The sequence below is a fragment of the Micropterus salmoides genome, unplaced genomic scaffold (assembly GCF_014851395.1).
Source record: "Micropterus salmoides isolate LMB-PRFRI ecotype aquatic unplaced genomic scaffold, ASM1485139v1 Ms_hic_scaffold_20, whole genome shotgun sequence".
In the NCBI taxonomy this organism is placed as follows: domain Eukaryota; kingdom Metazoa; phylum Chordata; class Actinopteri; order Centrarchiformes; family Centrarchidae; genus Micropterus; species Micropterus salmoides.
Window position 1 is genome coordinate 21,931,748 of NW_024041151.1, and position 13,574 is coordinate 21,945,321.

General features: G+C 39.8%; 1 protein-coding gene across 1 annotated transcript in view; it reads left to right on the plus strand.

Moving 5' to 3' along the window:
• The window catches only part of LOC119914603 (ephrin type-A receptor 5), an 83,387-nt gene that overhangs the window by 45,013 nt on the left and 24,800 nt on the right, over nucleotides 1-13,574 (plus strand). The window contains exons 4-10 of the mRNA XM_038734010.1: nucleotides 257-412; nucleotides 572-910; nucleotides 8,330-8,454; nucleotides 9,524-9,613; nucleotides 9,839-9,908; nucleotides 10,039-10,141; nucleotides 13,008-13,075. Of these exons, the coding sequence (XP_038589938.1) occupies nucleotides 257-412; nucleotides 572-910; nucleotides 8,330-8,454; nucleotides 9,524-9,613; nucleotides 9,839-9,908; nucleotides 10,039-10,141; nucleotides 13,008-13,075 (951 nt within the window). The remainder of the gene's footprint in view (nucleotides 1-256; nucleotides 413-571; nucleotides 911-8,329; nucleotides 8,455-9,523; nucleotides 9,614-9,838; nucleotides 9,909-10,038; nucleotides 10,142-13,007; nucleotides 13,076-13,574) is intronic.

A 13,574-nucleotide genomic window follows, 5' to 3' on the forward strand; every position in this document is an offset into this window, starting at 1 on the left:
AGTAGTATCTCTGATGAGAAGCTTAAAACAGCCACAACCATGCAGGGAAATTTTCCTACTGTTTTGATGTTGACCTCCTTTTTTTCGCCAAAGGAACTAACCATGCTGTTTTTTAAATTCTCCCCTCCTTTTTTACCTCTCTCCCCATGACCCCCTTCACATTTCCTATTTGTACGTCTACTCTTATCATCTCATCTCTTCTTCTTCCAAACCCAAACACCCCACGGCATCCGCCTCCCCCTGCCTCGTCTGTCAGTTTGCAAAGTGGGGTTTTACCGCTCGCTGCTTGAGTCTTTGGCCTGCAGTAAATGTCCACCCCACAGTTTGGCCAGGCAGACAGGAGCCACTGCTTGCAGCTGTGAGGATGGATACTATAAGATTGACTCCGACCCTCCCAATATGGCCTGCACACGTAAGGATATAACACCTTTATATTTGTGCTTTCTTATCTATGATTATTCTTGGAAATTTTGAAAGTCGAATGTGTAACTTTTGCTCCTCAAGATGCTGTTATATGATATTACTGGATGCATTTGTTTTACGTCCTCTAACCCCTTGCCATCTCTCTCAGATCCTCCCTCTGCTCCACGTAATGCCATCTCCAATGTCAACGAGACCAGTGTCTTCCTGGAGTGGTCCGTTCCCATGGAAACAGGTGGCAGGAAGGATGTGCGCTACAACATCCTATGCAGACGGGTTTTGCCAGATGGAAGGGGCCTGGAAGAATGCGGCCCCAACGTACGCTTTTTGCCACGTCGTGTCGGCCTGTCAAACACCTCTGTGATGGTGGCCGACCTGCAGTCACACACTAACTACAGCTTCCTGCTGGAGGCTGTCAACGGGGTGTCAGAGCTGGCCAAAGACCACGCGAAGCAGTATGTGTCACTTAATGTGACAACCAATCAGGCAGGTATGTTGCGCCAGATCTGTCACAACTGTCAATACTTGCCTTTTTTTGACAATCACAGTCTCCCACTGAGTTTTCCAGTAAACACCAAAATTGTCCCATTTTTTCCCCCAGTATTAAAACGTGTTCTGAATGTCCCAACCGATCTCATCACCATTTTGTCATGACTTTTTTATCTCCATTCTTATGGAGACTGCCAGAGGCCAACCTGTGTGTCGGATTCCTGGCATGAATATCTGGGTTTGAAAACAAAGACACCAGATGATGAAATTATCACACTATTTGTCCAGCAAGTCTGTCGATGTGTTAATTTTCCCTCGAGCACCATCCCTGTAGTGAATAAGAGAACATTGCACAGTGGCAAGCTTTTTTGTTTTTGCTTTTGCATCCAGATTTGTCATTTGTCAAAAAGAAGCTTGCCCCCCCCTCAATTAGGCAGTACATTTCATCAACAAGATTTGCAGGAATTGGTGGCATAATGAAAGCTCTTGATTTGCGGGCTGTATGGGGTCTTGTGTGGTAGCAGGTGTTAGCCTGCATGTCTATCATCAATGATGAATCAGGCTGGGAAGTACTATTATTGATCAACTCTGACCAAAAAAGAAAACTTCAGTTGGTATTCTGTTTTGCACTTGTAGCTGTTGGGCATATTTTATTATCTGCGATACCAGAGCAGCTTAGAAAATCTGTGTAACTATAAGTGTGAGTAAGGCACTAAACCAATAGCACAGTGGCCACACATAAAAGACTACTCTCATATTGGACGATGAAAGAATCCAACTGCTCCCCATAGCTGTAAATATTGTAAGTTTTGTTGGCTTTCCTTTTAACATGGAGATTAAAATTCATATCTGCATTGGGAACCCACTTTTATGTTTACGGGAGGAATGTGCATGTGTAGTTTATTTTATTTGTTTGTAATGAAATGGGTAGCACACAGCGTAATGAAATGAGAAAAAAATAGGATGTTAATACTCTCCTTCCCAAGGCTTCCATCTGTAGGGGAGTTTTGAAGGAGCATGTTTGTTCCTCTTTGTTGAACAGATGGTTCATTGGCAGCCAAGTAATAGTAGGAAGTAGTAGTAGTAGCACAGATGCTGTGTGTGTGTGTGTGTGTGTGTGTGTGTGTGTGTGTGTGTGTGTGTGAGAGAGAGAGAGAGAGAGAGGGCAAGCAAGAGAAGCAGACAGTTGTCTGACAGTCAAGAGAATTGACGACCCTCGAACTGTGTTGTCACTGTGGCTGTCGGCAGACTGAGTGGATTACACCAGACTACAGAACTCACATTCAGTTTATTGGAGTTGTAGCTGGATTAAAGTTAGCCAGTCACAGGACCAAATGGAGATTAGGGATTACATTAGATTACACATGGCTTGTGGAGTCACAGACAGATAAAATGTGCTGCTCTTTGGCATGGATGTGGCACAAGCGTTTTATTTCGATATTAGAAAATTTACACTCTTATATAATTAATCAAAACTTAATATTGGCTGCGCCTTTCAGACAGGTTAGTGCAGTAGAAGAAGTGAAGTCAGGCTAAAGGCATGTTTGAATTTGCCAATAGGAACTGTAATTCCAAAATCATGTACATTTTATTGGAGTTAATTTAAATGCATTAATAAGTACAGAAACATTTACAGGACAGTGAAATGGAAACATTGGAAGATTGACAGATTTTGAACAGCTGTAACAATAGCGATGTTTAGCTGGTCCAAATATCTAGAACACAGTTTGCAGAACATCTGTGCAAACATGTGTGCTCACATGCAGATGTTTTAAAGTTTAAAGTGTTCAGATCAACTATTTACCATCTACTATATTTTGCCAAGTAAATGCAGTAACTATAGTTTACTGCTAAGGAATTACAGCTGCATCACTATAAATCTCTTACTTTTAGTATTACTCATCAGTTCAGTTAACAATAGTTTTACATATAATTGTAAACTTTATATGAATATTAAAATAATGTGATCATATTTATTTATTAGCAGGTAATTGCACTGACTAGTCAGTTCACCAAACTATCCCATCAACACCATGTGTCCTTCTAGGTCAATGGTTCCCAACTTGGGAGGTCGGACCTCTCCAATGGTCAAAAGATAAGTGTGATAATCCACAGGACAAGAAAGGAGAATGGCAAGGCAATAATCATATTATTATTAACACTTTAACTTAACTCTGATCCTGCCTCACCTCTGTCTCACACATGTAATTACCCAATGAGGTCTTTGATCTGCGTTGTAAACGTCTGTGTGTTTGTGTTGTGTTTGTGTTGTGCTTGTGGGGGACTGTGTGTTTTGACCGGGCTTCTGCTTGTCAGGGTAAAAAGGCAAAAACAAGAAACCAAGACAAAAGTACAGGGATACGGGGGAGACGGTGAAGCAGGCAGGCAGACAGAAACTGAGAGAAAGAGTCAGAGGATCTGCCGTTTGATGTGTGGGAAGTGTCACACTCGATAAGGGATCCGTGAAATAGGTGATTTCACAGTGTCCCTGTGAAGCCCTGCTGAATAATAAAGTGTTGTTACTCATGAGGAGGAGAGGTGAAAGGCAGGAGGGGAGGAGGGAGGAGAAGGACAATAGGATGGAGGTAGAGGGGACACGCTGTGAAAGAGAAGGTGAGATTGGAAGAAGCTGTAAAGAAAAGGACAAAAAAACAGTAAGGGGAGAAAAGAGTAAAGAAGGAAAGAGTAAAAAAGGAGACAGTGGTCTGCTTGTACACGTTCATAAAACACTCAGAGGTCTGGTGCAGCTTAACAATTTTAAAAATGCAAGTCATATTTTCTACTACTTTGATGTTGCCTTTCACACCAATACATATTTTTGATAAGGTAGCTAGCTAGCAACCACTACGTTGTAGAAATTAATTCAAAATAAATCAGGAAACTGACTACAGAACTATCCCTGCAGCCCAACAGCATTTGAAAGAGCCTCTATTTTGTAAATGTATTTGAATGAAACTGTCAAGACGTGGGTGTCAGTAATCAATATACTGTTTATTCTACACAAAATTGTCGTTCATGAATCCAAATCAAAAAAACAAAGCTTTAAAACTGAATTGGCCATTAATTGTCAATAATCACAGAAAACCCAGTCTGTTGTTAGCTGAGCTTGATGATTATATACACATTAAATGAGTTTCTTTGGTAGCTCAGCTCTATTAAGTCTTTATTTCTGGCCATTCATTTTTCATGTTGTTCACAGTGTGGGAGCACTGCGTGGTAACTGCACACTAAATGCTCCCATATATTGTTTTTGCGGTTAATGGCTATTAATCACATGAATCGTGATACATTACCATGCTCTGCCCGTGTGTCTTACTTTTGTTTTATGCATAAATATAAAAGTAGTGGGGCTGCTGAAGTGTTTGCACTGAAACTAAAATGAATTGTACTTGGAGTAGGGGAGCATTAACTTTAACTAGTTTGCCGTCTCTTCCTTTATTTGGTGTTTGAATAGAAGGAAGTACCTAATAATACTAGTTGGTGAAAATAGCTTATATGTGACAGCTGCTGTTTTTAACATCTTCATAACCTGCTTTTACAGAGCTTTTAATAACACAAGCAAATCTGAAAAATAGTATGTAGGGTTTCTTTTCTTGTAAATTTGTGAGTTGTTTTTTTTCCTTGTATATTTACCACTTTAATCTCAGAGAATATGTACAGTTGTTTCTCAAATATTGCCATCTTCCCCCTTCCCCCTTCATTTTTGTCCCTAATAAGCTGTCGTAATTGGACCCATGAATGTATTATTATTAAAAGTATTTTGAATGTTGTTTACCCCATAGATAACCAGGTTTATAACAACATCATGCAAAATGTTATGCTGGATTTTGCTTTTACATTGATGGTGGTTATCACACAATCTTGCACATTTATATGTATGTTCTGTGGAAAAAGGGTTGATACCAAAAATTATTGAAAAGTTGGATAGTGCTAATTTGTATTTTAGGTCTAATTGGTGAATCTACATCCAAACGAAAAGAAACAAACACTTTTAGTGATTCAGATTAACATTTGGTCACCGTGTGTTCATTTTGAGTCTCCAAATGTCCCTTTACAAAATCTGCCTGGACCTTTTCATGGAAAAATTGTCATATTTTGTGCCATCTTCCTCAATTTTAACTCTAACTTTAAGTTCATTTTAACTTGAATCGAATTCAACCTCTGTTGAAGTACATAATGCCTTTTGTTACTTAACACACATCTAACATCTTTTACTTTTCACTTTGTAAGAAGATTGCCCTTCGCTTGTTAGAGTTGTTTAGAATTCTGTAAAATGTATTTGGATGACTTCTGTGCCTTTTTATTAGTCAGACAACTGTAGAGAGATGACAGAAAATAAGGGAAGAGAGATGGGGAATAACATACAGCAATGTTCCCGAACCAAGCTGGATACGAGCTGGGAACGCCAGTTCTTTTAATATTCTTTCTGCTCCAACTTTGAAGAATTCCTGAGTGACAGAAATGTATGTATTTCACCTGACAGGAATTTAATACATTGTATGACACATCAGGTCCAGGCTGCTAAATGACTGTCACTGTTACAATTGTATGAAAAAATTGAGCAGCATGAGATAGAGATAGAGCAGGTAGGCGGCAGATTAATTTGCAAACAAAAAAGATGAGCGTTGGTACTTTACAACCTTAAGAAAGCCATCTCTTCTCTCTGTCTCGTACTTCTCTTTTCCTCTGGATCTCTCTCTTCTGTCATTCTCTGAGGCTAGTTAAAGGATAATAACACCAGATAGTTGAAGGTCTATATCGATTCTGGTGATGTTTCAGACAGATAGCGGTCTAAGAGGCTTATGTTCTGCACGGTGATAACGTTGCTTCTATCTGAGGCCAGAGTGGTTACACTGGAGGGCTGCACTTGTCCACTGAATAGCTTTGACAGCCTTTTCTAACCTGTCTTCATGAGATCACAGCTTCAGATCGATGGAAAAACAGAAAATAGCATCACAGGGGTAAATTGGAGTTTATGTTCATTTGTGTTCTGCCTTACTGTACTGTGGGCGCTCATTAGCAGATGTAACACGCACTGGAAGTGTTTAAACCAAGAAGTATGATTCCACTGTCTTCCCTGTTGCTAAAATGAAAGTGTTGCTGGGGCCCTGTCTACACTATGTCACCATGTCTCCACCTCTTTGTCGCTCTCTCATATTTTATCTCTCACTTTTTTCCATCCTTGTCAACCGACTCGCATGTCTTCTATCCCCTCCTCCTCTTTAGCACCCCTTCCCTCCTTCCATCACCTCCCAGTCTCTCTCTGCAGTGGCATTTTTTAGTTATGTCAGACTTGTTTGTTAAGTCACAGTCGCTGAGTCGTGCCACTAAAAGGTGTCACATTGTGCCAAAAGGACTGTTAACTAAAATGTTGCTTTGGGTGTTATATATGGATTTTGTGCGCGCGTCTGTGCCGTATGGTATTTGGTGTAAAGGGAAGGTTTGAGCTGAGCACGAACAGGAACATTATCTGAGGAAAGGAAGCTTCAAACTTGCACATATTGTAAACTGTAATGAACTAAAAGAATAGGCATGGGTTGCTGGAATAGTTTTACAGTTTTAATTGGTGATGTGGATAAGTTAATTAGTCAGTCAACCAATCAAAGCAATTCTGTATGTGATCTTTATCACTGTAAAGGGATTATATCTGGGCTTTAGTCTATGCATCTGACAAAACAAGCCATCATGTTAGGCTCTGGGCATTTGTAATGATGTTTTTTGCACTATTTTCTGACATTTTATTTACTGGTTAAACAAGTTTATTTATATATCCCAAAATCCCAAGTTTGTACACCAGTGAGCTTTTAGATCTGCACACCCCTGTATGGCACCCTCTATTCAAAACGCTTGATTAAATATAGCATGGCAAACTGCATCCATTTTGGGGATTTAAACTTAGGTTTTGGTGTATTGTTACCCGTTAAGCTGCTGGGAAAAGAAGCCCTCTCTCTCATCATCGCATCCCAGCATTTATACCATTTAAGCATTGAGTGTGTGTGATTCAGTTTCTGGTTTCAGGCTTTTAAGATGTTGCAGATAACACTTCTGTGCGACCATCCACTCAGGATACAGTTTCTGTGTTTGTAGCGATGATTTATTCCCCGTGGAGTTCTGCTGAGGCTATTGAAACCTAAACGGTGTTTAGCATTTGCAGTAGAAGCACACACACACACACACACATACACTATCAGGATGTTGCCTAAGGGAGCATTTTGCCTGTTGAAAAGCTCTTTACGTGTCAGAGACTCTCCAACTGTCCCTTTGAGAGATGGGCCAACAGTTCACGTTACAACAGAATGGCTCGATGATTGATGCAAAACTCACACTCACTTCGGAACTTAGAGAATAAATCACATAACAAACTATAGTGGAAATGGAAACTTTGCAAAGAACCAAAAACAACATGAGCAACCAAAGGAAGTTTTCTGCTCTCATAATATTGCAATTTGAAGGGGGAAAGTTAAAAGGAATGCGGGTTGTTCTTCCAGGTTTTAATATGTGTAACCATACTACAGTAATTAAGAGAGTTCAAAAATAACTATGTACTAAATAAGTAAAATTTTTGTATCACTTGTAGACGTTCACGTTGTCACTACATTGGAACTGTTATAACTTGTGTGTGGTGTCCTTTTGCAGACTGCCAAACTTGGTACACCAAACGCTATTTGCCAGATGTGTAGAGTCAGAGTTGACTTCATGGGCTCCTCTGCCAACATCTACTGAATAGCAAGATATAAAGGGATAGTTTAATTAGTCACAGGTGCACCTCGTTGCCAGATTGCAAATGGGTTTTTTTTTCAGAAGCAGAGCTTGCTTTGGAACCAGAAATAATCTCGGCAGTTGAGTTAAAGCTCAATGGACTGCGCCAAATAACCTCAGGGTAACTAACAAACTTGAATTCCAAAGAAGAATCTCTTTTTCTTTACCAGCATGATGGAAATAACACACCAGCAAAGGAAGATGTACTCTGTGTAAATTCTAACATGGAAATCCCCCTCTTTTCACCACCATGTTTGAAATCATGTTTGGCCTTTTTTGTGATCTCTGTGTCTTTGATGTTTCATCTTCAGTTTAATATTTCATAACATACAATAATCGCAGCAAGCATTACAATTAGCTCTGTGCATGTAAACAACAAAGGATGAGGTGTCATCAAAAGATGACTGCTTTATAGATGTTGATGGTTACCCAATGGATTTTTACAACTTTGGCACTATTTCTCTTGTGTTCAGTCACTGTCAGGATGTTATGTCAGTCATGTTAAATACCGCAATTAAAGGGATGCACTATGTTAAACTGCTGGATTTGTACTGCTCGATAAAATGAATCTGCTTAAAATTGTACAATGTCTTTACGGGGTGCGTGTGCGTGTGCGTGTGTGTGTGTGTGTGTGTGTGTGTGTGTGCGCGCGGACTCGCAGCACCCTCCCCAGTGAGTGTGGTGAGAAAAGGTCACACAGGGAAGAGCAGCATCAGCCTTTCTTGGGCAGAGCCTGACCGCCCTAACGGCATCATCCTGGAGTATGAGATCAAGTATTTTGAAAAGGTAAAAAAAAATTATGAATTGTCCTTATTTTTGCTTCTTATACATGAAAGCTGCGTGTCTCTGTCCACTGGCCTTGGCTGACTGTGGCTTCTGAGTACCTTTCTGGAACTCTTATAAAGATGTTTGTCACAGAGGTATTGATTTTTGCATGCACTTTTATGCATATTGGATATACAGTGTCCAGATTATAAGATTATGATTGGTCTCATGGGAATCTGTGTTAATTACCACATAGCGTTAAACCAAATCTTTTATTTTAAGGTCTGTTGTAAAGTTGACACTTATTGTCAACATTTTTTTTTTCATGTGGAGTGTATTTAGTCAATGTTCACCCAAATGCAAAATAATCATATACAAATGTTACAAAATTGGTGTGCTTGTATTTTGTTGTGCTCCATATATTTAATGTGTTACCTTTGCAGAAGGCCAGCGTAGTTCAAACTGGCATTCAGCAATACAGCTGAATAAACATTCAGTTTACATTTAAATAATTTTGTTTCTTTTTTTTTTTTACTGGTGGCCATTTTGATCAGGTCCTCTTGGAAAACCTTTACCTCAAAAAGACTCTTTCATGTGACCGCGCTCTCGCTCTGTGGTTTTTATTTTATTTTTTTTTTAAGTTGGACTTTGGTAGAGACAGCTATTGGATGCTTCTATTCAGATCATTGTTCCTGTGCCCTTCCTCTTTTCTCTCTTTCATCCTCTGATGTCTTCTTTTCTGGGAAGGTCAGAATAAAGCTATACAGGAGAGCAGAGCAGGGTTTGTGGTCAGTGGTTAGCTAATGGCTTCTGGCTAATGGAGGGGGCATTTAGCTTTGTTTAAACCTGATGTGGTTACAGTTGGGGAAACTGATCCTCACACACATGCACTTACACACACTCCCACCCACACACATACTACAGGTAGCTAAGCCAAAAAATGTGTGTAGAAGAATAGGGAAAAGGGTGCAGGCAAGAAGACGTACATGTACGGAATCTGGCAGGATAATTACTGGAACAGCAAATCATGGCTATGAAAATGTATGTAAGGCACATGAATTATTTACAATTTTGTATTTTTCTTCTACAGGAGCAGGACTCCAGTTACACTATTATAAAATCCAAGGAGACTGAGATGGTGGTGGAAGGCCTGAAGCCCTCTTCAGCCTACATCTTCCAGGTCAAACATGGGTTCAAAAAATCTAAATTATCATTGATAAATAATGTGAGGACAAAAAGAAAATTAAAGCAGAATAAAATATGTTGGAATGGCAAAAGGCACTTTAGTGTAGTCTGAGATGAGAAGAGTTGAATAAGCAATTACAAAGAAGTTATTGGATCAAAGTAATTCATATGAATATATATGAAAATATAATGTGATATATTTGCATGTGATGCATTACAGGTGAGAGCCAGGACCTCAGCAGGCTATGGCGCATTTAGCCGACGTTTTGAATTCCAGACCAGCCCTTACTGTGAGTACAGAGAGAGCGCATGACAGTGCAATAAATGTTCAACTTGTAGGTGACTCACACCTGCATGAAAAACAGATGCCAGGTGTGTTTGTGTATGTGTGTGTCTAATCCCACCTCTTTTGCTCATCAGTAACTGCTACCAGTGAGCGTGCTCAGGCTTCGATAGTAGCTGTGGCCATCACATTGGCTTTGGTCCTACTGGCTGTAGTCGCTGGATTCCTGCTCAGTGGACGGTAAAACAGAAATACACACCTTAAGAAACATGAGCACAACCAGGAAAGCATGTATATATTGCTCCTGTGGATGGGATATATGCATATTAACACATAATGTTATGTGGCATTGTACGTGTTGTGTATGATGTGTTTAGGGTGTCATTAAATGAAATACATCAGTATTCAGTAACAGAACTGGTAGAACACGTACTGTATAAAGGTAGGATGAGCAATCACATGTCTCGACATGAGTGTATGATGTGAATTTATGGAAGAGTTTGTAGTGACACCTCTTATCCTCTCATCTTTTGGAGTAAGAGATGGTATGGGATGATGACTTGACTGACATTACTCACCTTAAGGGAATAATGAAAAGTGCATTTCACAAAAAGGACATTCGGACATAATTTGTTTAGAAACCGTTCTATCCATGAAATTCTTGAACAAGAGGTTGCTTAGATTTTATTTTAAGGTCAGTTATTATTGTTTTGGAAATCACAGCATTCATGTACATCTCTGTATATGCGGATGTATGTTAGCTTAGCCAGAGGCCATCCCCATGTCCTCTTCTGACCCATTGCTGAGTAACAGACCCCGATATGTCTGTGTTGCTGAGCAGCATTATGGGATTAGATGCATGGCTTGAGGTTAGAGTTTTTGAATAGGTCAGTATTAAGGGTTGCTTTTTAGGATATAGCTTTAGAGGCTGATGCCAGTGGATTCTCCTCAAGGGTAGTGACACAACTTTCCTCTGTTACACGTACAAGTATTTAGCACTCCATACACAATATACTACGTTAATGTTGTGTCTGCGTGCCTCCGTGCTCATGTGACCTTCATTCAACCTTGTCTTATAATTGCTACAACCAATTTTCTGATATCATTTTCACATATACTCACACATACAACATGCACCAAAGCAAATTCTGTATCTAGCAACAGCATATAGTTGAGTGGACGTTAAGCCTCTTATTCTATATGATTTTATGTCCATAAAAGTCCCTGAAACTATTTTATTTGTCTGTAAAAGTTCCTTCCTTAACCACATTTCCCTGTGAGATGTATCTAATTAAGTTAATTACCCACTTTATATATCCAAACCCCTTCACTGCCCCATAATTAAAAAAAGCTGATGGCAGTTTTCCAAAACTCAAAAGTGTGAATTCAGATTCTAATGGTCTGTTCATCCACCCATCTCTCTATTCATGCATTTGTATTATTGATCTTTCTTCCTATCTATCCATGGATTCTTTTTTCATCCATGCACTCATTTTGCAACATAGTGTAGTTATTTGACAGACTGATCAGATGAATGAACAGTGGGAGCAGTGGTGTTTTCAAAGATTAAAAAGCAAATCAGAAAGACACAGCGAGGATTTTGGTTTAGCCGAACAGGGATGAGGATCGCTCGGGTTTATTGTGGGGGAGGAGAGATGGAGGAATGCCAAAATTTTCCAGAGATGGATTTAGGACACAAGCACCACAACCCCCTCTAACCACTGTATCCCCACCTCCCCTTCCCTGCTCCTGCGTGACCCTCCAGAGTACGCACACATGCACACAGACATCCAAACACCACACATATGCACTGATGCATGTATGCATGGGTTAACACACAAACTCAGACGCACAAATGCAGGAAGTTGGAGGGCAGGCTGGGCATTGAGCATTTTCAAACCCCTTGACTCAACAGATCCGGCAAACTAAACACCCTCAGGCAGACACACATGTACAAAACACACACACGCACAAGACTCCCCTCCCCCAGACTATCCAGCTGCCCATACCAAACGCCTCCAGCCAAGCCTGGCTGTTCTACAGAGAACCATGATGGGAAAGACTTGTGTTGTGTGTGTGTTGTCTGTGTTTTCATGCACTTTGGCTTTTTGTCTTCAAGAACGAAAAATTTGGAAAATTCCACTCAAAACAGTTTGTTCACACTTGGTTTTACAAATGCAGTAAAGTAAATGAATGCATTTACCTCACAAATATACTTATTTGAGTGTGTCTCTTTGCCCATTTGATCAATGTCATGTGTTTGCTTTTGTGTCTCTGTGTTTGCATATAGGATCAAATTTTAAAATCAATCTTCCCATTTAATCTGGGTTATCTGTGATCTCTGATTATCTCTGATGTGTCCTGTCTAAATGTTGACACACACACACACACACACACACACACACACACACACACACACACACACATACACAGTCACATCAAAACGCACTGCTCTCTCCTCTCCCAAATGTCAAAAGTCAGAGTTGATCTATTGGCAAGGGCTTTCATGGAAAATTATAATATTTGAAAACTGCAGACCTTTGCTAACGTCTTAAAGGCTGGTAGTTTTCAGCAATATTTTTTAAAAAGCTTGAAATGTACGTTAGCAGATCCTATGAGGAAATAAAATGTTTATCTTGCCCACTGCTGGCCAGGATAGATTTGTTTGGGCCATGTTGTGGTACCTTTTACTGTGGTCTCATCAGTTACTCTTTTTTTCCTAGTGTAAATGACGCTGTTTGCTCTTTGTTTAGATACACGGTACATAAAAGGAATGAGCACCTACAGTATTTTGTGCTACCTTGTATTAGAAATTGGAAATGTATCTAAATGATGCTACTGTAAATATACTATCTGAATATGAACTGCAGATATATTTACATTTAGTAACAAAGATGCCAGAACCACTTGTTCCCTTGTTTTTAGCAGTGCTTATTAAATTAATTGAGTTATTTTCCATGAGATATTCCCATTGTTTAGTCTACCCCCTGTAAATCATCAGTACAGTGTAAATGTAAAGTTTTCTGTAATACCAAAAATATGCTTGTCAGTGCTTTCACATAATACTGTGGCATGACAGATTCTGATGTTGTCTCCTCCCTCTCAGGCGGTGTGGCTACAGCAAAGCAAAGCAGGATCCTGAAGAGGAGAAGATGCACTTTCACAACGGTCACAGTAAGTTAAAATAGCACAAACTCATTCTTTGTATACCGTGTGTGTGTTTTTTTGGGGGGGGGGGGTAAAGTTCATCCAAAGTTTACACTACATGTACAGAAGAGGGTTCAGACAGCGGTCACGTCTGTATGAGTTTGTTCATCACACGCAAGAGTGTGTGTGTGTATGTGTGTGTGTTACTTTTACCAGTACAGCTGACAGTGTTTTGTACTCTGAGCTATTCTTTGAATGACAAACCAGCTCCATGGCAGCTATCCTGGCAGAGGACACACAAAGCTATGATGATTTATAGGCTGTGACAACTTAATATATTTGGCTACATTTTTGGCATTGGATCCTGCTATCCATCTGTTGGCATCAGAGCCGACCGTGACGGGTACATCAGCTCCGTAGAAGTCAAGAGAAAATACCACGGTGCCAGTATCTGTGGTTTACTGTCAAATTGATTCATAACGTGAAAGAAAATAAAATGAGTGTTAATTACGTATCATGCCCACAA